Below are 26555 nucleotides of genomic sequence, written 5' to 3'. Positions count from 1 at the left end.
CTTCCCTCCCTGAAGAAGGAAAAAATAAGTTTCAAAAACTAGGGTTAGAACTGTAAGTGCTTGTATCAGCAGCACTAACAATTTTGCCTTCTGCAAATACATAAATATACACTCCTGGAAATAGAAAAAAGAACACATTGACACCGGTGTGTCAGACCCACCATACTTGCTCTGGACACTGCTAGAGGGCTGTACAAGCAATGATCACACGCACGGCACAGCGGACACACCAGGAACCGCGGTGTTGACCGTCGAATGGCGCTAGCTGCGCAGCATTTGTGCACCGCCGCCGTCAGTGTCAGCCAGTTTGCCGTGGCATACGGAGCTCCATCGCAGTCTTTAACACTGGTAGCATGTCGCGACAGCGTGGACGTGAACCGTATGTGCAGTTGACGGACTTTGAGCGAGGGCGTATAGTGGGCATGCTGGAGGCCGGGTGGACGTACCGCCGAATTGCTCAACACGTGGGGCGTGAGGTCTCCACAGTACATCGATGTTGTCGCCAGTGGTCGGCGGAAGGTGCACGTGCCCGTCGACCTGGGACCGGACCGCAGCGACGCACGGATGCACGCCAAGACCGTAGGATCCTACGCAGTGCCGTAGGGGACTGCACCGCCACTTCCCAGCAAATTAGGGACACTGTTGCTCCTGGGGTATCGGCGAGGACCATTCGCAACCGTCTCCATGAAGCTGGGCTACGGTCCCGCACACCGTTAGGCCGTCTTCCGCTCACGCCCCAACATCGTGCAGCCCGCCTCCAGTGGTGTCGCGACAGGCGTGAATGGAGGGACGAATGGAGACGTGTCGTCTTCAGCGATGAGAGTCGCTTCTGCCTTGGTGCCAATGATGGTCGTATGCGTGTTTGGCGCCGTGCAGGTGAGCACCACAATCAGGACTGCTTACGACCGAGGCACACAGGGCCAACACCCGGCATCATGGTGTGGGGAGCGATCTCCTACACTGGCCATACACCACTGGTGATTGTCGAGGGGACACTGAATAGTGCACGGTACATCCAAACCGTCATCGAACCCATCGTTCTACCATTCCTAGACCGGCAAGGGAACTTGCTGTTCCAACAGGACAATGCACGTCCGCATGTATCCCGTGCCACCCAACGTGCTCTAGAAGGTGTAAGTCAACTACCCTGGCCAGCAAGATCTCCGGATCTGTCCCCCATTGAGCATGTTTGGGACTGGATGAAGCGTCGTCTCACGCGGTCTGCACGTCCAGCACAAACGCTGGTCCAACTGAGGCGCCAGGTGGAAATGGCATGGCAAGCCGTTCCACAAGACTACATCCAGCATCTCTACGATCGTCTCCATGGGAGAATAGCAGCCTGCATTGCTGCGAAAGGTGGATATACACTGTACTAGTGCCGACATTGTGCATGCTCTGTTGCCTGTGTCTATGTGCCTGTGGTTCTGTCAGTGTGATCATGTGATGTATCTGACCCCAGGAATGTGTCAATAAAGTTTCCCCTTCCTGGGACAATGAATTCACGGTGTTCTTATTTCAATTTCCAGGAGTGTATTCAGTGTCAGTGTCACTGTCATCACCACATTGGTACTCACCACTGGATAAAGGTTTCTTCAACAGTTTCCCCTGCATTATGGACTTTGCTATATACATCGACGTCGCCCCTGCAGATTTCTACATCTACATCACACTCCACAAACCTCCTAATGGTTTGTGGTGAAGAAAGTTATGATACCACTAACTGATCTGCACTACCTTGTTCCAATCACAAATGGTGTGTGGGAAGAATAATTGTTGATAAGCCTCTGTATTAACTCTAATTTCTCTAATTTTCTCATCATGGTCATTTCACAAGATGTACATGGAAGAACCCTCCTATGAGTCCTACCTGGTAAGGATCCCATAGTGATGAACAATTGTCATTAATCGACAGAACGAGCGCCTTATAAGCCACTTCCTTCATATATGAGTAACACTTCCTTAAGATTTTTTCTATGAATCTCAGTCTGGCATCCACTTTTTGTACTATTTGTCTTATGTGGTTATTCCACTTTAGGTCACTCTGGATAGTTACTCATAGGCACTTTACAATAGATTACAGCAGTTTGTCATCAATAGTACAGTTGTGGATTTGTTTTCCTACATATGCGCAATGTGTTACAGTTATTTACATTCAAGGTCAATTGCCAGAGCTTGACCAATCATATATCTTCTACAGGCCAATCTGCAAACCAGTACTGTCTTATGGCATTGCTACTTCCTTAGAGACAAACGCATCATCTGCAACCAGTCTTGAAGAACTTTCGACACTTTCTATTAGGTCATTTATACACACTGTAAACAGTAACAGTCCTATCACACTTCCTTAGGGTACTCTGGATATTATCTTTAGATTTATCAATTTCATTCCTTTAAGAGCAATGTATTAAGTTCTGTTTGCAAGGAAGTCTTGAATCCAGTTGCAAATCTGTTCCAATACTCTAATAAGCTCATACAGTTTTCACTAACCAGCATTGCGGGATAGTGTCAAATGCCTTCCTGAATTTAAGGAATACTGCATGAATAAGAGAGCCGCTATGTACAGCACAATGAATCTCAGAGGACCAGAGGAAATTACATTTCCCAAGAACTCTGTGGAACCCATGTTGATTTTCACATAAGAGATTTTCTTTCTCCAAAAAGTCATTATTTTTGACCCCATAAATTGTTCCATAATTCTAAAACAGACTCATGTCACCAATATAGGCTTATAATTATGCACATCTGTGCTATGGCTCTTCTTGAAAACTGTAATGACGTGTGATTTTTCCAGTCGCTAAGTATCCTTTGTTGCTCCAGTGATCTATTATAAACTACAGCTAAAAGGGGAACAAGTTCTCTTGATAACCTTTGTAGTATCCAATAAGTATTGCATCCAGTCCTGATGCCTTTCCACTACTAAGTGATCGAAGTTAGTTTTCTATTCCACAATCTGTTATTTCAGTATCTGCCATTTCGATGTTTGTAAGATGATTGGAAGGAAGAACTGCATTATGATCTTCCGCAGTGAAACAATTTAGGAAGAGCAAATTCAGTAGTTTGGCTTTCTCTCTGTTATCTTCTGGATCGGAGCCAGTATGGTCATTGAGTGGGTTTCAAACCACTTCATGATTTTACAGAAGACGAAAACCTCGTAGGGCTTCTACTCAGATCTGTTGACAAAATTTTATCTTCAAACTGAACTTTCAAAGTCACTGAATGCTTCTCACATTGCTCTCCAAATGCTCATTTTCACTTCATTTAGCTTTTGTTTATCAGTAAGGTTTTGACTTCTCTTGAATCTGTGATAAAGCTCTCTTTGTTTATGTAGCATTTTCTAACACAGCTATTAAACCACAGTGGGTCTTTCCCCACTGCTCAGAACACACCTATCTACAACAAGCTGACTGGTGCTTTTGAACTTTTTCCACTTGTGCTCCACTTCATACTCATTAGAGAATATCTGATACTGAGTACTCAGACACTTTTCAATTTTTATTCTGTCACACTTGCTAAGCAAAAATATTTTCCTACCTTTCTTAACATTCCTTGTAAAACCTATAGTCATAGTTCTTATCACAGCATTAATATCACCAATACCTTCCTCTATGTCAACTGATTTGATAAGTACAGGTCTGTCTGTAGTTATGAGGTCCAAGACGTCACCTTCACAAGTTTGTTCTCTATATGCTCAAAATAATTTTCAGACAAGACATTCAGAACCATATCCCATGAACCCCTGTCTCTGGCACCAGTTTTGATAGCAAGACTCTCCCCCCACCCTACCCCCTTCTCAACTGCAATTATTAATGATACTCTGGAAGTTCTTTCTGAAGAGCTCACCACTACAGCTCCTGACCCAGGCCATATATATAGAAGCATCCAATTACCATTTTTGACCAACCTTTGATGCTTAGTTTCACCCAAATTATTTCACATTCACAATATGTGATAACCTCGCTACATATTATCGAGTTCTTTACAGCAATAAATATGCTGCCACCACTGACAATCTATCCTTACAATGAATATTCCAATCTGAACTTAGGAGTTTGTTGCTACTCACTCACAGTTTCAACGTACTTTGTGTTCCTAATACTATTTGGGCAGTATAACATTCAATAAACAATAGTAATTCTGGGACCTTTCCCTGGATGCTCCTGCAGTTTACTAATATATTAACCTTTTCCAACCTGGAAAAGGATGTGTGTATTGTGCGGCTGCCTCGAGTCGAATGAGCCTGCAGCTGCCTCAGTAGCGGATGTTCCCACTGATAAGAACTGGGCGCGGCAGGAAGTAGCACCACGATAAACCACAATGGTGGCGTCGGGAGCGGTAAACGTGGGGGTGTGGGTGTGGGGGAGCAGTAAACGTGGGGGTGTGGGTGTGCGGGGGGGGGGGGGGGGGGGGGGGAGTGTGAACGTGTGGGGCGGCGGAAAACGTGTTGGGGGGGGGGGGGCGGAGCGGGAAACGTGGGGGGGGGGGGGGGCGGGGGGGTGGCGAGCGGGAAACGTGGGGGTGTGGGGGTGGTAGCGGGAAACGTGGGGGTGTGAGCTGGGCGTGAAACGTGGTGTGGGGGCTGGGCGTGAATCGTGGGGGGGGGGGGGGTTGAGCGGGAAACGTGGGGGTCTGGGGGCGGGGGCGGGAAACGTGTGGCGGAGGGGAGGGGCGCGGGAAACGTGGGGGTCAGGGGGGAGCGGGAAACGTGTGTGGGCGGGGGGGGGCGGGAAACGTGTGTGGGCGGGGGGGGGGGCGGGAAACGTGTGTGGGCGGGGGGGGGGGCGGGAAACGTGTGTGGGCGGGGGGGGGGCGGGAAACGTGTGTGGGCGGGGGGGGGGGCGGGAAACGTGTGTGGGCGGGGGGGGGCGCGGAAAACGTGTGTGGGCGGGGGCGGGAAACGTGTGTGGGCGGGGGGGGGGGCGGAAAACGTGTGTGGGCGGGGGGGGGGGCGGGAAACGTGTGTGGGCGGGGGCGGGAAACGTGTGTGGGCGGGGGCGGGAAACGTGTGTGGGCGGGGGCGGGAAACGTGTGTGGGCGGGGGCGGGAAACGTGTGTGGGCGGGGGCGGGAAACGTGTGTGGGCGGGGGCGGGAAACGTGTGTGGGCGGGGGCGGGAAACGTGTGTGGGCGGGGGCGTGAAACGTGTGTGGGCGGGGGCGTGAAACGTGTGTGGGCGGGGGGGGGGCGTGAAACGTGTGTGGGTGGGGGGGGCGTGAAACGTGTGTGGGTGGGGGGGGCGTGAAACGTGTGTGGGTGGGGGGGGGCGTGAAACGTGTGTGGGTGGGGGGGGGGCGTGAAACGTGTGTGGGTGGGGGGGGCGGGAAACGTGCGGGGGGGGGGCGGGAAACGTGCGGCGGGGGGGCGGGAAACGTGCGGGGGGGGGGGGGGAAACGTGCGGGGGGGGGGGCGGGAAACGTGCGGGGGGGGGGGGAAACGTGCGGGGGGGGCGGGAAACGTGCGGGGGGGGCGGGAAACGTGCGGGGGGGGCGGGAAACGTGCGGGGGGGGGGGTGAAACGTGCGGGGGGGGGGTGGGGTGAAATGTGCGGGGGGGGGCGGGAAACGTGCGGGGGGGGGTGTGAAACGTGCGGGGGGGGGGGGTGAAATGTGCGGGGGGGGGGTGAAATGTGCGGGGGGGGGGGGGAACGTGGTGGGTGAAACGTGCGGGGGGGGGGACGTGGTGGGTGCACGTGGGGGGGGTAACGTGGGAGGGGGGTTGAACTTGGGGGACAGAGCGGGGGGAGAGAAGATGTTAGAAGAAGAAAGTAAAGCAATAGCTACGTCCCATTTCCTGAAAGGAGTTTGGCAAGGTTCTGGGGAAGAGTAAGAAAGATGGGGTGAGTATGGGATTGCATTTGTAAGTCTTTGCCACAGTGAAAGTTAATACTGACTTGTAATTTTCATAGTAAAATATCTATATAGGTGAGAATACGTTTTTATAACCAGTATCCTCTCCAACAAAACTTTCCTTGTTATGTAAACTCGTATTTTGTCACTGTAGCTAGCAACTTCATCAGAGTTGTGTATTTCGTCAGTACTGAGTGAATATATCACTCTAATGAAGGCGATTTGCAACTGTGTTCAAAACATTTGTCTATATAACATAATGATGGGGTCACACGCCTGGAATTGTAATCTTCTTGAAAATAATTATAGTTTTACAGCTATAAAATAAATAACAGGACTGTTTTACAGCATAAAATAGGTTATGTATGACTGTGGTCAAAGCAGAGGGGTAAGAGAGAATTTGCTGAAAGCAACCATAGCATGTGAAAGGAAGCCACTTACTGCACTCACTGTTGGACGTGGTGTCTTCATCTCGTACAGCTTCCTCAGGCTGGGTGCATGCAAAATATCATTCACACTAGGACGCTCTTTGAAATTTGGATGCATCATTGATTTTATTAGGCAATAGAATTCAGCAGTCAAATCTGTGGGAAAAAATTAAAAATGTACACGCTTTGTATGTTTCTAATTGAAATACACAACAATATACACACAACTTTTGGACTAAATGTACACGAGTAACATTAAAAATGAATCCGAGACACTACAGGAGAACTTAAATTAGAGATTTAAAATTCTGAGTACTAACGTTTAGCTTCTTCGACAGGAAATATGCCTTCTCTGAGCTCATGCCATAAGTCGCCTTGTGATGGTAGCAATATATTGCATGACAACTCGAGGAAACATATTCCTAAGCTGAATATGTCGGCGGCCTTTGTTACAGGACAGTTATTAAGTAACAATTCAGGCGCAAGGTATTTTGCATCACCTTCTGTTACATCTTTAATTGGTCCCTGTAATATTTTAAACAGTAACACAGTGTTTACATTATTAACCTATATGAAGACCTGTAATGTAATTTTGTAAGAAACAAAAGGCACAAGTACAAAGGCATCAAAAACAGAAGAAGATAATTGTATCCAAGAAATTGGATGGGTTCAAATTTCTTTTGGAATTAAAAATAGGTCCGTCTTCACTACTGCACACAATTTCTCCAGATTATAAAATATTCAGTGTATAGAGTCATACATATTCCATGAATGACCATGAAAATGAATAAATCATTCTTCACATAAGGATGGAAAAAGAATAATATTTATGGGGTTTTACTGTGTGTGCGCAAATAGTAGTAAAGAATCCAGTTGTAAGTAATTCCACATTCACCAAATATTTCCATAGGCCACATTGCATTTACGTAAGAACAACATACATGAAATTTGTTTGTAATGAAACCCCGAACTTCACAGAAAGTTCACTTTTCAGTAAAGAAATCTGACAATTAAAAATTCTGACAACATTTCTAACATGAGAGAGTTCTATCCACAACCCCCCTACCCACTCCATTTTCAAATTGGTCACAGTAGTGTTTTTATTTTTGTAACTGATCCTTTAGGTGGATAAGTAGGTTTCTGGGTCAATAATGCCATACTACATTCTAGTGAACTCACACATTTAGCAAATGTCTGTCTGAAGACAATACCACATCAAAGAGGTGCATAATAATCAGGGTGATAAATGTTTACACTTTTAACTCATTTGGTGACCTAATGTACACAACTTCTGAATACAAAAAGACAAAGTTTATCACAAACTACCAGAATGTGTTGAATTAAGTAATAATTTCTGATCAAAATGCACTCTGTGACAGGTTCGAAATGCACTGTGTGACACAGGTTATGTGATCTGACATCACAGAAGTTTCCTTGAGATGCACACAAGATATTTTATTTACTTTATAGATTTTGAAGCTACAATTATAAACAGTGGCTTTCTTTTGCTACTGGCACTTTCAATGTTTATTTAATATATCTTGCAAACAATGTGTTTCAATAGATAATGCTCATTTTTAAGTGTGTTGTCCATTACATTGTGCTACTCATTAAATTCTTGCAGTTTGTGAACCATGAAACTTATCTGGAAACTTCGCTGTTCTACAAACAAGCAAAAATTTATGGCTATTGAAACTTCTCATTTTATTCTGTCACATTTTCCAGTATTTGCAGGGTAATAAGGATTAGAGCTGATGAAATTTTTGCATGTTTACATCATAGCAAAGTTTCCAGAAACATGGAGCAGCTCACACAGTAACATGACATTTAATGTGCCATAAAGTAATAAAAGCATTCTCAAAAACTTGAGTTAATTTCCTAGAATGCATCACTCGCACTACATAGCTAAAGTGAAATTAAACAAAAATCATCACTGGCAGTAGCAAGCTTTTTCATGTCAACAATGAAATAATCACCACCACCACCACCACCACCACCACCACCTTTTATTTAAGACGAACTTAACGTTAAACTCTCAGACACTGCAAAGAAGTACGATTTATCATAGCAAGTGTGTAATTGCTGGTGAAGATCCAGTATCTCTTAAGACTGTGAAACAGCGAATTTAAAGGTTTTTCTGAATACAGGTCTTATACAATTCCACAAACAACCATAAAATCTTTTACGATTTAGTTCCCTCAGATACTTACTCTTGTTAGTGAGAAAGTAAGTGAAGAGCACAAAAAGAGTAAACAAAATTTACAGAACTATTCCACAATTATACTGCTCCATCTACAGGAAGCATTACTTCTCAGAAATGTTAATACACTGATGGGAAAAAAAACCAAAAAAATTAATACAGAGTAATGAGATTTTGACAATACACTTTTCTGGGTAATGTAGTTAACTGATTAACATTGCAAAATCACAGGTTAACATAAGCACAAGATAAGCCATTGCAAATGTGAAATGCTGATACATTAATAACTGGTGTAACTACCAGAATGTTGAATGCAAGCATGCAAATGTGCATGCATTGTATTGTATGGGTGCTGAATGTCAGTTTGTGGGATGGAGTTCAATGCCCATTGCACTTGGTCAGTACAGGGACGGTTAATGCTGTTTGTAGATGATGCTGGAGTTACCATCCAATGATGTCTTACATGTGCTCGACTGGAGACAGATTTGGTGATCAAGCAGCCCAATGCAACATGTCAACATTCTGTAGAATACACCGAGTTACAACAGCGGTATGTAGGTGAGTGTTATCCTGCTGAAAAACACCCCCTGCAATGCTGTTCATGAGTGGCAGCAGAACACATCAAATCACCAGACTGATATACAAATTTGCAGTCACGTTGCACGAGATAACCATGAGAGCACTCCAGCTGTCATAGGAAATCACACACCAGACCATAACTCCAGGTGTAGGTCCACTATGTCTAGCATCCGGACTGGTTGGTTGCACGCCCACAAGTTGCCTCCTCCTAACCAACACATGGGTATCACTGGCACTGAAGCACAACCAGCTTTCATCAGGCAACACAAACCCAACAGATGTGCACGCTGTCCTCCAATGAGCTCTTGCTTGACATAACTGAATTTGCAGATGGTGGTGGTTTGGGGCTAGCGGAATGCACGCCACAGGGGATCTGGCTCAAGAGCTGTTCTTGCAGTAACCAATTTGTAACAGTTTGTTTTGTCACTGTGGTGCCAATTTTTGCTCGAATTGTTGCTGCAGATGTAGTAAGATGCGGCAGAATCACATGCTGAACACGATGGTCTTCCCTCTCGGTGGTGCCATTTGCCCATCTGGAGTGTGATCTTGTGATTGTACCTTTCCATGAACACTGCTGCCAGCAATCATGTACTGTGGCTACATTCCTGCCAAGTCTTTCTGAGATATTGCAGAAGAAACATCCAGCTTCTCTTAGCCCTATTACATGACTATGTATAAACTCAGTGTGGTTGTGTTAGTGGCATCTTTTTGCCTTAAAGGCTTTGTTGATTCACCACGTCCAGTCTCACAGGTAATACTTGTGACCATTACAGCATGTATCTAAAGCAAACCTGATTTGAACCCACACAATGGCACTACTAGCACCACACTCATGCAACTGGTGCAAAATTTTAGTAGGTACCATCTTCCAGTAATAACTTTCGTTGATGTCGCACAACCCTTTTTTGTGTTATGACTTTTTCTTCTCTCCTTTTTTTCCGTCTGCAAGTGTATGATTTTCCAGCTAACTCTCCTTGTCAGCTGCACCTCTCAACTTGGAGATAATTCAATTTGTGAAGCAAAACAAAATCGTGGGTGGTATACAGAGGTAAACTTCGTCCCTAGAGAGGAAATGATTCAGGTATTTAGCATCGTCTCTGTTTTCATTACTTAGTTCTCAAGTTAGCAGTAACAGGACGGAGAGTGTGTGCTCGTGCTTTGGACAGATGCAGGAAGAGCTGACCAGAGTTCATGCACAACTGAAGATGCTTATGGACACAGTCCATTATCTACAAGTGCTGCCTTGGGGTTGGGCAACAGTGGAGAAACTGGCATGCTGCATGGGAAACCTCACGAGTTGCTTGCTTCGTGCACAGGCTTTGTTGTCAGGCACCTTCCAGCATACCAGATGTGGGGGATCCGTGTTCACTGCAGGACGAGTGGGGGGTTGTTACACTATCGTGCCAATCGAGGGGGAGAATTAATACGGAGGCTGACCATCGAGGCTGGCCCACGCACCCCGTGAGTGGGCAGGTGGCTGCTCATTCAGCAGTGTCCGAGTAGGCACATATGGGGGGGGGGGGGGGGGAGGGAGGGGGGGTGTTTACTAGTTATTGGGAGCTCCAATCTTCGATATGTTATGGAGCTGCTAAGGGAACTAACGATCCGGGCCAGAAAGAATTCCAATGTGCACTATGTGTCTTCACCATAGGGCCTCATCCGAGGTGTTGAGGCAGCCCTCCCTGTGGCTATCTATGATGGAGGTTGCAGTAATCTCCAAATTGCTGATTGAGTCAGCACCAATGTTTCAAGTTACTTGGTCTCCGAGGGCATCCTCAGCCCCTACGGGTGGCTGGTGCAACTGGTGAAGACCACTGGCCCCTATTACCGAGTGGGGGGTTTCAACCAGAGGCTCCATTGATTCTGTGATAGTGACAGATGAAGATTTCTGGACCTGCATTATGGAGTGGAGAGGTGTAGGACTCCTGATAGGTTACAGGTGCACTGCAAAAAATAAGCAGCTACTTAACTAGTAACGTACCTGTGGAGTGCACACGGGGGTTATTTAGGCTAGGCAGTAATCTGAGGTCCTATGATAAATGCTCACCAGTTGATACTCATAGAGCAAAAATCAGATCATATACAAAGTAGAGACACTTCAATTATTGCAAATTCTTTGACGTTTGACTGTCAAAACTTTAATAAAGTTCCTGAACTTACTGCCCTTCAGGAATGTTATCTCGCTCAAATTATACTTGGAACTGAGAACTGCCTGAAACCTGAAGTAGAAAACTCTGAAATATCTAGCAGGCATGGAACATATACTGAAAAGGCAGATTAGATGCCATAGGAAGGGGAGTGTTAACTGCCGTGGACAAAAATTTTTTGATGCAAAGGAGGACAGCTGGAGTTGAAACTGGAGTTATGCCAAAATATTGTGTTTATTCAGGTTGAAATTGAACTTGACTATGAAGTTATCTGAACACAAGTAACAGGCCTAGGCAAACAAATTAATTATCAGACATTTGTACTAGTCACCCCAATTCTGGTCCAGATGAAATCCCAACTCGTTTACTCTGTGGCAAAGGTCCCTTACTTGACTTTCATTCATTGTAAATCTCTCACGCAGCGCGCAAAGTCCCATGCAACTGGAAAAAAAGAAAGGTAAAAGAACAGACCAACATAATTATAGACCAATACCCTTAACATTGGTTCAAAATGGTTCAAATGGCTCTGAGCACTATGGGACTTAACATCTGAGGTTATCAGTCCGCTGGAACTTAGAACTACTTAAACCTAACTAAACTAAGAACATCACAGACATCCATGCCCCAGGCAGGATTTGAACCTGTGACCGTAGCGGTTGCGCGGTTCCAGACTGAAGCGCCTAGAACCGCTCAGCCACACCAGCTGGCCCTTAACATTGGTCACCTGCAGAAATCTAACTCATTCTGAGTTTGAATATAACAAATTTCCTTGAGACGGAAAGGCTTCTGTCTACAAATCAGCATTGTTTTGAAAAGCAAGGCTCATGTGAAACTCAGCATGCCCTTTCTTTCACGATACCTTGTAAACCATAGATGAAGAGCCGAAGGAGATTGCATATTCCTAGACTTCTGGAAAGCATTTGGCATGATGCCCCCTACAGAATTTTGGTGAAAGTCCAAGCATATGGTTTAGGTTCCCAGATATGCAAATAATTTGAAGACTTTTTAAGTAATAGAACACAGTATGTTGTCCTTGACAGCGAGTCTTCATCAGACAGAGAGGTACCGTCACGAGTGCGATGGTTGGACTGCTCTTTTTCTCTCTACATATAATGATCTGACAAACAAGGTGAGCAGCAACTCAGGGCTATTTGCTGATGACACTGTGCTGAATGGGAAGATGTCACCATTGAGTGATTGTAGGAATATAAAAGATAACTTACAAGGAGAGGTCCACAACAGTGGGATCAACTTTTTGAAACTATTTGTACAGTGCTGTAGGTTAAGGTCCAAGTTATCACACCCTGCAGCCATTCACCATGGTGGGCACTTGTTTGTGAGCAATTAAAAAAAATCGTAGAGAACTTTGAAACAGCAGCATTAATCAAACTGTTGCCGTAAGTAATGGTTATCGTGTGGTCCTCACACAGTAGAGGTTGTGGGCTCTAATTTCAATAAGTACTTCGAATTTTTTTCTTTTAATCTTTATTGAAATGACTGGTTATTATTTTTAGTGAATTAACTGGTTTAAATGCAACTTTTTATTTCTATTCCTTTGTCATGTCATTTTAAGCAGTGTATTAACTGTCTGAATTGCTCATTTTTCTTCCTATCATTCTTTCTTCATTTTGGAATTTTTGTGCATGTGTATTTATTTGTCATTTATAGATTTCGATTTAATTTTTTTCTGTTTTATCATCACATTCTCATCCATGTTATTGCATTCATTATTTTTATTTTCCATTTTGCTGGAATATTATTTTACTTACAGTTCTGTCCTTCATTTATATCTCTCTCTCCGTTACTTTGTGCACAGTGCAATAAGAATTTACGTTTCAGACGTTTATATGATGATTGTCATCCAGAGAAATGTGCATCTTCTGATGAAAAATACATTTTCAACAACACTGCACAGTCAATGTGAATAGATTAAGGCACAATGCAATTACAGACTTTGGCTGTGAGCAAGTACTTATTGAAATCAATGCGGAAAGTTGAAAATTTGTGCCAGACTGGGATTTGAAACTGAGTCTCCTGCTTACTAGGCAGATGCTCTGACCATTAAGCTATTCGGACACAGTGGCCATCACAATTGCACGGAATACCCAGCAAGCCTCCTATCAGACCCGAACTCTCAACTTATCCACACACTATTAATATAGTGCCCCTTGCCCATTATCCTCATTACTATCTTTTAGTTTTTAAGCAATAAATCGGCATTTTCAAATGTTTAAATGTTATGATAGATAAATAATAATAATTAAATTCACAAGCACAAAAACAATAATAGGAAGAAATTATACAGCAACTGAAACAGTTAATACACCGATTAAAATGAGGTGACAAAGGAATATAAATAAAATAAATTTAAATCAGTTAACTGAATAAAAATCAAAATCAAAGTAATTTACATAAATATTTAAACATAGAATGTTTCAATGCACCTGATGAGATTCTAACCCACAACCGTCTCCATGTGAAGATCGCACCATAACTGTTACACTACTGCAACAGTATGATTAGCTTTATTATTTTAAAAGCTGTAGAGCATCACATGAGTCCCTAAACTTTTTTTCATTGATTACTCGCAAACAACATCGCAGCATGGTGAACGGCTGAAGGATGTGATACTGCGAATCTTAACCTGCACCACCGTATAGAACAGTGGTTCCCAACCTCGGGGTAAAGACCTGTGACAGGTAAAATGAAATTCTTTGAGGGGTGAAAACTAAAAGTTTTCATTCTGTTTAAGTCATGAAACTACTTTCAAAAGATCACTACTATTATCAAAATTTTGTAAGACTAACACTGATTATGTAAGTTACCAATAATTACTTTTTCCTTTATTAGTAGCATTAATCCGGTGGAGGTTACACGTTCCTCATATAGACCACCCACTACGCACGTCGTGCTTTGCCCTGTACAATGCTGATGATAAAAGCGAGACATATATGTGGCAAATGCTAAATATCTCAAGAAAATATCTTCTCCAAATTATAGGTAGTACCTACAGTCATCCAAAATTGCTTCATTACTCACTTAAAACAGATAAACAAATTAATTGACAGCACAGCACAGATAAACAAATTAATTGACAGCACAACACAGCAGTAACAACATAAGGCTGTACACAGTATTATTAAGATTATTGTTAGATGGATTAGAGACACAGCATTAACAGCCCAAAGTCATCCAATTTGTGCCAGTTTAGCAGTAAGGTGACCAGCAATCAAGTGATTCACAAACAGTAAATACAGTGCACACATCTGAACTAGTTTGCTTTTAAATGGGGTTGCAGTGTGCAGGCCAAGACAGTGCCACAATGGAGAGGATACATGCAGGGGAAGTAAGTTTTGTTGCAAGTGTCTCCCCTCGCAGTGGATAGTTAACTTTCTTATCTGAGAAGTCGTTGGTAGCACTTGTGATGCACCACGAATTCCTCCATCATTCATTCCAATGAACCCACACCTGCACGTGTGCGTGTGCTAGGCAGCATTCATATTTCGTCGTTTTGAAAATAAAAGTGTTCAAGAAAAGTCTTTCATTCTACAGTTTAGTTAGGTGCTGAAGTTGGTGATAATGTGGGGAGGGGGGGGGGGGGGGGGCAACAGATAGCGAGGGGAGGGCGGGGGTGCTAGCACTCAGGGGTAATGGTCTAAGAAAGGTTGGGGACCACTGGTATAGATGTTCACAGTAAGTCGATCCCACAACTGGGGACCTCTCCTTGTCAATACAGAATTTCTAGTAGTAGTAAAAAATAAATTGCTACTTACCATAACGAAGACACTAAGTTGCAGACATGCACAATTAAAACACACTTACATAAAGCTTTTGGCAACAGCCATCATCGGCAAAAGAGAAACACAAACCGATCTCACACACACTAGCAAGCACACCACATATACACATAAGCAGAGTGGGTAGCGTTGGCAGTTCGTTTGTGTGTGTGTGTGTGTGTGTGTGTGTGTGTGTGTGTGTGTGTGTGTGTGTGTGTGTGTGTGTGTGCACACGCGCTCGTTTGTGTTTCTCTCTCTGCTCGCTTGTGTTTCTCTCTCATTGATGAAGGCTATGGCTGAAGTCTTTATGCAAGTGTCTTAATTGTGCCTGTCTGCAACTTAATGTGTCTTCTTTATGGTAAGTAGCAATCTATCTTTTCCTACATCATTGCTGATATTCCTACCGGGAGTTTCCATTGTTAGAATATCTAGTTGGTGTGATAAATGGCAGCTTACTCTAAATATAAAAAAGGTAGTTAATGCAGATGAGTAGGAAAAACAATCATGTAATATTCGAATACAGCATTAGTAGGGTCCTGCTCAAAACAGTCACATCAATTAAATGTCTAGGCATAAGGTTGAAAAAACAATATGAAATTGAATGACACATAGAGGTTAGTAGTAGTAAATAAGAATGTTGGACTTGGTTGGTTGCTTGATTTGGTTTAAAAGAGGGGGGCGAGGGACCAAACTGCTAGGTCATCGGTTCCTCGTTCCAATTAAAAAAATTCCACAAGGGTGGGAATAAAATAATTGAGAGATACAAAACACAACTGGAAGAAAGGAGATAACCAGAAGAATGACAGAAGGGCTACAAACACTAAAATGGACAAACTTGGACAAGAAAACCATAGAGAGACACAAGAAAAAATGAAGAGATCAAAACAAGACAGCAGATTACCATGGTTGGCTGATCATGAGAAGAAAAAGGAGAAGCCAACCACTCTGCAACACATTAAAACCTCCACCCTAAAAGTACTAGGGTGGAGAACACAGAGGGACAGAGGACATGTGCTAAAACTTAGATCAAAGGATAAAACCCATCCTCACCTGTAAAACGTAAAACTAAAGCTGCTGTTGAGGCATACAATGAAGGTAGGGTGCTGGAAAAGTTAAAAGTCCGTCACAGAGCAGCAGAAAGTGGGCAGTCCAGCAAGAGGTGGACGACCATAATTTGTGAGACACAGCGACACCAAGGTGCGTCCTTGCGATGGAGGAGGTAACAATGTCTTAGCCACATATGGCCAATTTGGAGTCAGCAGAGGACAACTGATTCCCTGCAAGTGGACCACATAGAAGACTTCCACACATCTGTAGTCTCCTTAATGACACGCAGTTTGTTTTGCATAGTGTTATGCCATTCTATCTCCCAAAGCCAAAAAATGCTGCGGCGTAAGACAGAATGCAGGTCAGTTTTGGAGATGCCCATCTCCTGAATCGGTTTCCACGTAGCCTGTTCGGCCAGCCGGTCGGCAGGTTCATTGCCTGGGATTCAGACGTGTCCTGGGCCCCATACAAACCCTACTGAATGACAGGACCATTTGAGGCCATAGATGTAATCTTGAATGGACGTTACCAAATGATGGTGAGGGTAACACTGGCTGACAGCTTGTAAGCTCCTCAAGGAGACAGTACACAGGAGAAATGACTTGCCTGGGCATCAGCGGATGTGGTCAAGAGCACCAAGATATGTCTGCCAGCTCTGCAGTGAAAACACAGCAGCCATCTGGCGAGGAATGCTGTTCAATATGTCCTCCATGAACATACACAAAGCCTGCGTGACCATCAGCCATCGAGCCATTGGTGTAAATCACTTCATGGCCCTAGTACTAGAGAGGAAGTGATAGCAGAGAGCCGCAGGGTTAACAGAGTCCTTAGGGCTGTGCAAAAGGCCCAGAAGAATCTGCAGCCTAGGTGTACACCATGGAGGTGTACGTGAATGGACCTTGAGGATAGGTGGTAACAAGAAGGACTCCAGTTCAGACAGAAGGGACTGGACGTGAACTGCCGATGCGAGAGATTAACTGCCTTGGTTGAGAAAAGGCGATGGTAATTCGGACGCGCAGGAGAACTGCAAATGTGTGCAACGTAACTGGCGAGCAGATGTGCACACCTAACCTTCAGTGGAGGGACTCCGGCCTCCACCAGGAAACTGGTCACCGGACTCATTCTAAAAGCTCCCGTCGCTAGGCGAACGCCACAGTGGCACACTGGGTCAAGTAAATGCAACTCTGAGGGCACCACTGAGCCATAAACCACACTCCCATAGTCAAGGTGGAATTGAACAAGGGCTCTGTAGAGCTGCAGCAGTGTAGAGCGAGCTGCAGCAGTGTAGAGCTATCGGCACCCCAGTTGGTGTTGCTCAGGCAGCAGAGGGTACTGAAGTGCTGCCAGGACTTCTGCTTAAGCTGGCGAAGGTGAGGTAGCCAAGTCAATAAGGTGTCGAAAACCAGTCCTAAGAATCGCTATGTCTCCACTACAGTGAGTGGATCGTCATTAAGGTAAAGTTCTGGTTCTGGCTGAACAGTGCAACACCGACAGAAATGCTCGGCACATGACTTGCAGCTGAAAACTGGAAGCCGTGGGCTAGAGCCCATAACTGCGCCTTGTGAACGGCTCCCTGTAGGTGTTGTTGAGCAACACCAGTACTGGTGGAGCAGTACAAAATGAAGAAGTCGTCCGCATACAGAGAACATGAGACGGACAGCCCTACAGCTGCTGCTAGACCATTAATGGCCACTAAAAATAGATACACACTCAATACAGTGCCCTGTGGAACCCCATTCTCCTGGATATGGGGGGAACTATGGGAGGCACCAACTTGGACACAGAAAGTATGAAGCAACAGGAAATTTTGGATAAAAATTGGGAGCAGGCTTCAGAGACCCCACTTGTATAATGTGGCAAGGATATGATGTCGCCAGGTTGTGTCATACGCTTTTCGTAAATCGAAAAGACAGCAACCAGGTGTTGGCATCTGGGAAAGTCTGTTCATATAGCAGACTCGAGGGACACAAGATTATCAGAGGTAGAGTGACCCAGGTGGAAGCCGCCCTGACATGGAGCCAGTAGGCCACGCGGGTCCAGAACCCAACCCAACCGCCGACGTGTGTTCCATCAGCTAGCAAAGAATGTTAGTCAGGCTGATTGGTCGAAAGCTGTCCACATCAAGTGGGTTTTGACCAGGTCTGAGCACCAGAATGATGGTGCTCTCTCACCATTGCGAAGGAAAGATGCTATCACACCAGATCCGATTGAAGGTGACGAGGAGATGTCGCTTGTAGTCAGATGAGAGATGTTTAATCATCTGATTGTGAATCCGATTTGGCCCAAGAGCTGTGTCGGAGCAATGTGCAAGGGCACAGAGGAGCTCTGACTCTGTAAATGGGGCAGTATAGGATTCACTGTGGCATGTAGTGAACGAGAGGACTTTCCCTTCCAGTTGCCATTTGAGAGTGTGAAAGGCCGGGGGGTGGGGGGTGATTCTCCAACACAGAGGCTCAGCAATTGCGATAGCATCGATAGGTAACACGCCACTTATGTTAACACCAGGAATGCCTGTTGGGGTCTGGTACTTTGTCCAGACCTGGGAGGTGACGTATGGCCCCCAAAGGTCAAGACATGTCTCTCCCAACACTCCTGCTTCCTTTATTGATTGGCGACTCCATAGTGTCCTGTGCACTACGACCAGATAATGGGTATACTTGGAAGGAGAGACAGCATTGGTCGTATATTTTTGTTTATTATCGCAAAATCGATTTTCGGTCACTTAGTGACCATCTTCAGTGCTAGAAGTTAAAAATTTTTTCACATTACGATCAGAGAGTATAAAACAGAAAATCACAATTACATCTGCATATGAACATAACACTTGTTAGGAACATACCTGTAATATATAACTTAAATTAGTAAGCACTGGTGTCAATAAGCTTCTGTTGTTCGATAAATTGGCAAACACGGGCACGGAGCCGTTTAAAGGCTATGAGGTGCTCCAGGGAAGGGTGCCACTAATGCCACTGTAGAGCTCGCCAATGCTCCTTCATTGCTTCAGCGACTTCCAGCAATGACCAAGGGACTGCCTTTCGCGGGGGGGGCACCCTAAAGAGTGAGGCATCACCTTTTCTCCCACAGAAAAGATTGTTGTAGTTGCCTGCTCAACCATCACATCAATGTTACCATGTGGGGGAGATTCATCAGTGACGGCAGAGATTAAAGTTTCAGTCTGCCTTGTTAATGCCCAACTGGGCAGGCATCCCTGGGCCAGACGTCGAGGCAGTGACAGGAAGATGGGGAAATGGTCACTACCACACAGGTTCTCATGTGCCCGTCTGTGGATAGATGCGAGAAGGCCAGGACTACAAGCTAAGAGATCAATGGCTGAATATGTGCCATGTGCCACACTGAAATGTGTCGGGGCATCTGTATTTAAGAGACAGAAGTCAAGTTGCGACAGTAAATTTTCGACCTCCCTACCTTGGCCAGTAAGCATGGCGCCACCCCACAAGGGGTTATGGGCGTTAAAATCTCCGAAAAGTAGGAAAGGTTTAGGGAGTTGATCCATCAGTGCAGCCAATATATTCAGGTGTATTGCACCATCTGGAGGAAGATATACATTGCAGACAGTTATTTTCTGCGTCGTCCCTATTCTGACAGCCACAGCTTCAAGAGCGGTTTGAAGGGGGGCACAGGTTCACTACATACATAGTTCACTATAGACACAAACTCCAACTGACACACTATTATAGTCGCTACGGTTCCTGTAATATCCCTTATAGCTGCGGAGGACAGGGGCCGCATTGCCAAGAACCAGGTTTCCAGGAGGGCACAGCAGAAAGCAGGTGTAAAGCATAACAGTTGCCATAGCTCAGCCAGGTGGTGGAAAAAACTGCCGCAATTCCACTGGAGGATTATGTGATCCTGAGACTGGGAAGGTATGAAACAATGAGGCAGACTACACCTCAGGGTCACCTGCTGCCACCAGATGAGCACCTGCGCAATTCACATCCACTGTGTCTGAGGGCCCAGCGAGATGTAGGTCCTCCGCAAATGTCAGAATCTCCACCTCATCCTCAACCACAGAACTTGTAGGTAGTGGTGATGTGGTTGCCACCGCAGTGCTTTGGTCCTTGGGGCTCTTTTTCTTTTTAGGTTTCTCTCTCTTTTCCTTAGGTTTGTCCAGCTAGGAAGGCTTCACTGATTCAGTCTCAGTGATTGAGAAGTACTGAGGCCCTACAATCAGCTACCTAAGGTTGCTTCACACACTGGTGGGTGTCAGCTTTACCAGGGGTAGGAACCTGGGATGGGAGTGTTCCACAGGATCCCTTCCTGGCAAGCGGAACTGAAGACGACCTACCCTTCTCTGGCTGAGAAGTGGGGACTGATGTCCCCGATGGTTGGGGGAGGGGGTGGGGGGGGGGGGAGAGGAGGCAGTTGCTCATGAAGTAGGTTGTGCAGGAGCAACAGGGAGGGAATTGCCCCCCCCCCCCCCACCATCAACGGGGGAAGGTGGAGTCTGACAGCTCTGAGAGCCAACTGCACGCAGTGGAACAAAAGATGGTAGGACTGTTGTAGGTTGACGTCATATGCACAGGATGTAGCCCCTCATATCTTCTCTTAGCCTCAGTGTGGGTCAGTCGGTCCAGGGTCTTGTATCCCATTATTTTTCTTTCTTTCTGGAGAATCCTGCAGTCTGGCGAGCAAGGCAAATGGTGCTCTCTGCAGCTGACACAGATGGGAGGTGGAGCACAGGGAGTATTGGGATGTGAAGGACATCCACAATCCCGACAGGTGATGCTGGAAGTACAGTGGGAAGACATATGGCTGAACTTCCAGCACTTAAAGCACCATATCAGGGAAGGCTTTGCATCACAGCAGTAATGTGTCACCCTTGGAGGCCAAGATGAAGGCACCGGCGGCAACCTGATTATCCCTCAGCCCCCGGTGGATGCGCCGGACGAAGTCGACACCTTGCCGCTCAAAGTTGGTGTCCAGCTCATCATCAGACTGCAGAAGAAGGTCCCTGTCAAATATGATACCCTGGACCATATTTAAGCTCTTACGGGGCGTGATGGAAACAAACATCCCCCAGCTTGTCACAGGCGAGTAGCGCCCGAGACTGGGCAGAGGATGCTGTTTTGATCAAGAGTGACCCTGACTTCATTTTGGACAAGCCCTCCATCTCCCCAAACTTGTCCTCTTATAGGCTCCACAAAAAAGTGAGGTTTCATTGACAATACAACTCTTGTACATACGAGGTACCAGGGTGAATAAGCTTCGCTGCCATCCTTAGCCTGGTATTCCTCACAAGGTGTGGCCGGGAGGGGGGGGGGGGACAACGATTTGGGGTCATATTTCTTAGCATTGAAGTTAGACCTTCACTGCTTAAGACACTGCTGGTGTTTGACAACAAGCAAGAGATGAAATACTACGCTTCATGGCTTGTCATCTGCCCTGATGCCACCCACTCCGACCAGGGGCCTTCCTCACGAGCGCCACCCAGTCGCAGCAGAGGCCACCTGGCAGGATGGCCATTGTCAAGTGTACTGATGCCCCAGGGTGACGGGCATCTACTCCTTGGCATACATGGGGAGTTAACAGTGCAGGCATCAGCAGAGTGATCCCTGTGTGGTCAGGGGGCTACAACCAACAGGGTACATGGCGGCCACACCACAACGGACTGGCTACCGTGCTGCGTATGAGGCACAAACGAGCTAAGAAGTCTTATTGTCGACAGCGCAGAAAGCAAAACTGCACAGAGGATGAAAGAAAATGCACCCAGGAGGGTGACCTCACCCAACAGCTGGAGCATGAGCGGAAGTGCAGATCCTTGTCGGCAAAGAATGCGAGAGGTCTCCGCGCATGATGGACACTATGCACCATGTAAGGCAACCTTTCCCAATTGGATTGCTCTTCAGGAAAATTTTTAAAAATGGAGGTCAAACCCTACAAGGGACCATCACATAAAGGCCGAAATGTGAGAGACTCCTTTTAGTTGCCTCTTATGACAGGCAGGAATACCTTTGGCCTATTCTAACCCCCCCGGACCCACGGTGGGGGTGGGGGGTAATGTTGGACTTCATTTTATTACGAGAATTCTGGGAAAATGTAGCTCCTTCATAAAGGAGACGGCATAGAGAACAGTAGTGTGACCCATTCTCAAGTACTGTTTGAATGTTTCAGATCCCCACCAGGGGCCCTACTCTGTATCATTCATATCGATCGGTGTAGTAAGTTAGTCTCGGTAGTGATGTCATTTTGGGTTCTTTGTCAAAATATCCTATTCAGTAAGCTTCTGAGACCTGTTACCGAATGGTCCTCCCACCGATTTTACGACAATTGTACCGAGAGGTTTTGGATTTCGGTGTAGCCCTGTTGATCGGTGAGCTGTGGTTTATGTACACCTATAATTTGTTATTTTAAACATGTTTAGTGGTTTTAGCTTTGGATTTAGTGATTGTGTTAGTAAAGAATTCATCAGAGGAGGCATCCAGTTGGAAAGTGAGATCATAATACACTATTTTTCTTTGTTAGAAATATGGTTACATAAATGTTTTTGGTCAATATTCTCTCAAAATACGTGTTACTTTTATGCAAATAGGAGTTTAAATATCATTAAATATCAAGACATCGGCTCTGCTTACGTATATTACATGAGTGTGAACTGACATTACTAGTGACTTTGTGTACTGTTTCCCACAAATGGTTTAGTTATTAATTATAGAAACGTGTTTACAACTTTCAAGTAACAATGGAAAGCAATTATGTGAAGCCTGATATTGGAAACCTTCCAGACTATCACGCATTTATGACTTACGCAGCACCGTTTCGCAACGAAGTCAGCCTACATTCCTCTGCAGTCTACACACTACAAGAATTGAGCATTATGTTCTCCTTGTTTTGCGTGGCTAAGTGGTTAGCGTGTGAGAATGCAATACGAAAGGACACAGGTTCGCGTACAGATGGGTGAAAAAAGATATTTTTTCCTCTTCATGTATCCAACACATTCTGAGACATTGTTATTCGTGTAAGTTAAGATTTTTCTGCAATATTCGTTATTACTCATGTGTAATAGCGCACTTCCTCAGTAATGATTTCGTGATTTCTGTGTGTTGAAAAAACGAAATATGAAATTGCTGTGAGTGAAACAACCGACAGTGAGCTTCATATTTTTTCTTGACAGAAATAATTCACCATTTTTTCCGAATATGTAGCGATTTCCAAGTATGCAGTTAGACAGGAATCTAAGAGCACAACTTACATTACTGGGAATGTAACTAGCAGCAGTCATCTTCATAATCTTGCTTGTCACAAGTATTTATCTGCGACTGAATCCTCAGCAACAGTAGACAGAGATGAAAGATCTCTCCCGTTATATTTTTAGACTGTAGCACCATATACGAAACATTTTCATTCACGAGATGCATGTTATAAACTTCGACGAACTGCAAGAGCTCTCGAAAATGCGTTTTTTCAACTTTGTTTTTAAGATCCAAACCGTTGACATATCATATAGGGAAGTGGGCTATTTAATCATTTGGATCTGTAGGAGTGAGTTATAACCACATTTTGTTTATCTTCGTATTCTTTGAAACTCTCAGAATCAATGTTTTGGGTGTTTTTATAGCTGTATTAGTACACTGTGGTACTACACACTATTCCTAACTCATTTTCCGAAACATAAAATCCAAGACACAATGTCAGTGTGAATGAGAAGATGTCATAATGCGGCATTTACAACACACTGCAGAATACAGTCAAACACGCTATCGTTATTATGCATGCCTGGAAATATGCAGTCAGGGAAACTGCAAAAATTTCTATGCATTTCAGCTGAGAATCATGGAAATGGATATACTGCGCCTGATCCTGTTAAGGAGGACGCAAGAGCATTGAAGGCGGGCACGTCAGCTCGATGGAATGCGGTGTCATGCATTATGGCAACATAAACGCAATTTTTGGTACTTAGAAGAATAGCGCACCTGTGTCATTTGCTAGCCGCTTTGTGTTTGTGGCGCTGTGCGCACTGCAGTGCGCATACACGGATCTGCAGCCACTTGCGTTTGATTGGCTTGCGCGGCGCGAACCACCAACAGTGCTTCGGTTTTCTTGACCTGAACAGTATTGCTTCTGAAATGCATACTGAATAATGCAGGGGCTCTAATTTGAGTACTAGACCGTTCGGTGCTCTTGAGTACCGAAACGATCGGCACAATGGTGGAAAGATTCAGAATAGGCACCCAGGTCATATTAATGGAAGAGTTCACAGCAATTCAGATGCATGCTTCTATATTTGTTACTGGTAGGTTCCATCAGCATGCAAGTATTGTGGAGATGCTTCACAAATTCAAATGGAAATCCCTGGGGGGCAGACAATGCTCTTTCAACAAGACACTATTGCAGAAATTTAGGGAACAGATATATGAGGCCGATTCTACTGCCACCAATGTATTTTGTGTAAGGACCACGAAGATAAGATGCAAGAAATTATGGTTCGTACAGAGGCTTTCAGTCACTCATTTTTCCCCTCACGCTATTTTCAAGTGTAACAGGAAAGGCAATGACTGGTAGTAGTACATGGCACCCCCCCACAATGCACCACACAATGGCTTGGGGAGTGTGTAAGCAGATGCAGATGTAGAAAGGCGTTATTAATGGACCAACATTTTACAGGCTACACAGGTTTGTTCCTGTTTCAATCATTGTGACTTAATAGACAGAACTAAAGTGTTTTGAAAAGGTTGGCTGTGGTACAGCAATACCACTTCTTGTAAAATCAGACTTCTTTAAAGAAGAAGAATGGAACATCTTCACCCATGTTTTAGCGAGTAAGCCACTTCTACAGAGTTTCTTGTGAAGACAGCCCGAATTTCATACCTCCAGATGGATGTTAGCAAGCTGTGTGATTCACTTTCAAAAGAATATGGTAAAATAGATTCTAGTGGTGGATCGGTTAGTGGTACATGTTCTGAGGCATCAAGGGATCACTAATTTAGTATTGGAGGGCAGCGTAGATGGTAAAAATTATAGAGGGAGACCAAGAGATGAATACACTAAGCAGATTCAGAAGGATGTAGGTTGCAGTAGGTACTGGGAGATGAATAAGCTTGCACAGGGTAGAGTAGCATGGAGAGTTGCATCAAACTAGTCTCTGGACTGAAGACCACCACAACCCACCACCACCACAACAACAACAACAACAACAACAACAACAACATGGTTACAGTAGTAGTGAAGGTGGTGGTGATGGTGGTGGTAAGGGAGATTCATGTACAGGTTTTGGTGTTGCTGTGCAAGGGCCTGATACTAATAAGAGCTTTTTGTCACCAGTTCAGTTTATTCTTACAGCATACATCAGCTGAAATGACAATTCTTGTCACTGCATTATGCCAAAAGGAAAAATCAAAGTAGATTTTTTTAATTAATTTCACCACAGAATAAAACACAATAATTAAGAAATTTTCCTTAACTTTCCTCCGTATTCTCTTCATCTTGTGCCATCATTTTACAAAACAATATTTTAATAAAAACAATGTCCAAACTTTTATTCATCCCACGATATTTTGACTGGGCACCTGCATGCCATTTTCAGGTGCTTGATTAGAGACTGAACATTCAATTCACCAGAAAAATTATAAAATTCACAAAAACAATGTCTTTTATTCAGGATGCTTTCCTCACATTCGCTATGCCACTTGGTGAATTTACGTGTAATTTAAAAGTGATAACCTGTGTTGATGCTAGCCTTTATTTTAATTTCCAGCAAATGATGAGCTTGTCATTAGCGAGTATTTATGTGACTTTCAATTTACATTGTGGTCGATCCTTCAGTGAAAAATCCCCATTTAAGTAAAATAGCTTGAGTCCCCATAGATTAATTAAAAAAGGGGCTTTACTGTGTTATCTGAAGCCATTTCTTTAAGCAGTTTGAGATGTTAACAAAAGCTTTACAATAAATTTAGTCACTAATGAAATGTATGCCTGTCTAATACTGATAGCAGCAGTTACACACACACACACACACACACACACACACACACACACACACACACACACACACACAGAGAGAGAGAGAGAGAGAGAGAGAGAGAGAGAGAGAGAGAGAGAGACCTGCACAAAAAATAATAAAATAAAAAACAACAACAACAGTACTGAATTTTACTTATCTTACAAGGTACAAGCTGCACTTCCAGAATACTTTCTGATCACTTACACAAATGAACCATCCTGCATGTAGGAAAACTATTTTCAAACACAATTAATTAATTTCTTTATTGCTTATTTAGTAGTCTGGCCTGATTAGGGCCGTAAGGCCCTCTCTTACATCTGACAAGGAGCAACATATACCAAAGATATTACAAAGGTTCATAGTAGTAGTAATAGTAGTATATGGCATTCAGAATGAGAAAGATTAGCTTAGCATTGTTGAAGTCATGTTTAGTATTATCAGAAGTGGAATGCATAAAGGAAGAAAAGACTGAAATGACAGTGACAATTTGGAAAGAATAGAATATAAATAGAGAACTCTGCCAACAAGGGGTAGGGAGAAGTTCTGGGGGAAGGGAACTGATTAGAATGTACGAGAGAT

The 26555-nt window shown here is 44.5% G+C and overlaps 1 protein-coding gene across 5 annotated transcripts in view; it reads right to left on the bottom strand.

The window, feature by feature from the left end:
- LOC124721694 (membrane-associated tyrosine- and threonine-specific cdc2-inhibitory kinase) overlaps positions 1-26555 on the bottom strand; it is a 187728-nt gene that overhangs the window by 71866 nt on the left and 89307 nt on the right. For 3 of the 5 annotated variants that reach the window (XM_047246774.1, XM_047246776.1, XM_047246778.1), the window contains exons 6-7: positions 6590-6794; positions 6283-6425 (exon numbers count right to left, since the gene is read on the bottom strand). In XM_047246774.1, the coding sequence (XP_047102730.1) occupies positions 6283-6425; positions 6590-6794 (348 nt within the window). The remainder of the gene's footprint in view (positions 1-6282; positions 6426-6589; positions 6795-26555) is intronic. The other 2 variants (XM_047246775.1, XM_047246777.1) reach the window with 1 other exon arrangement.

This window comes from Schistocerca piceifrons, chromosome X (assembly GCF_021461385.2).
Source record: "Schistocerca piceifrons isolate TAMUIC-IGC-003096 chromosome X, iqSchPice1.1, whole genome shotgun sequence".
NCBI lineage: Eukaryota > Metazoa > Arthropoda > Insecta > Orthoptera > Acrididae > Schistocerca > Schistocerca piceifrons.
This window is presented reverse-complemented; position numbering and strand designations above follow the sequence as displayed.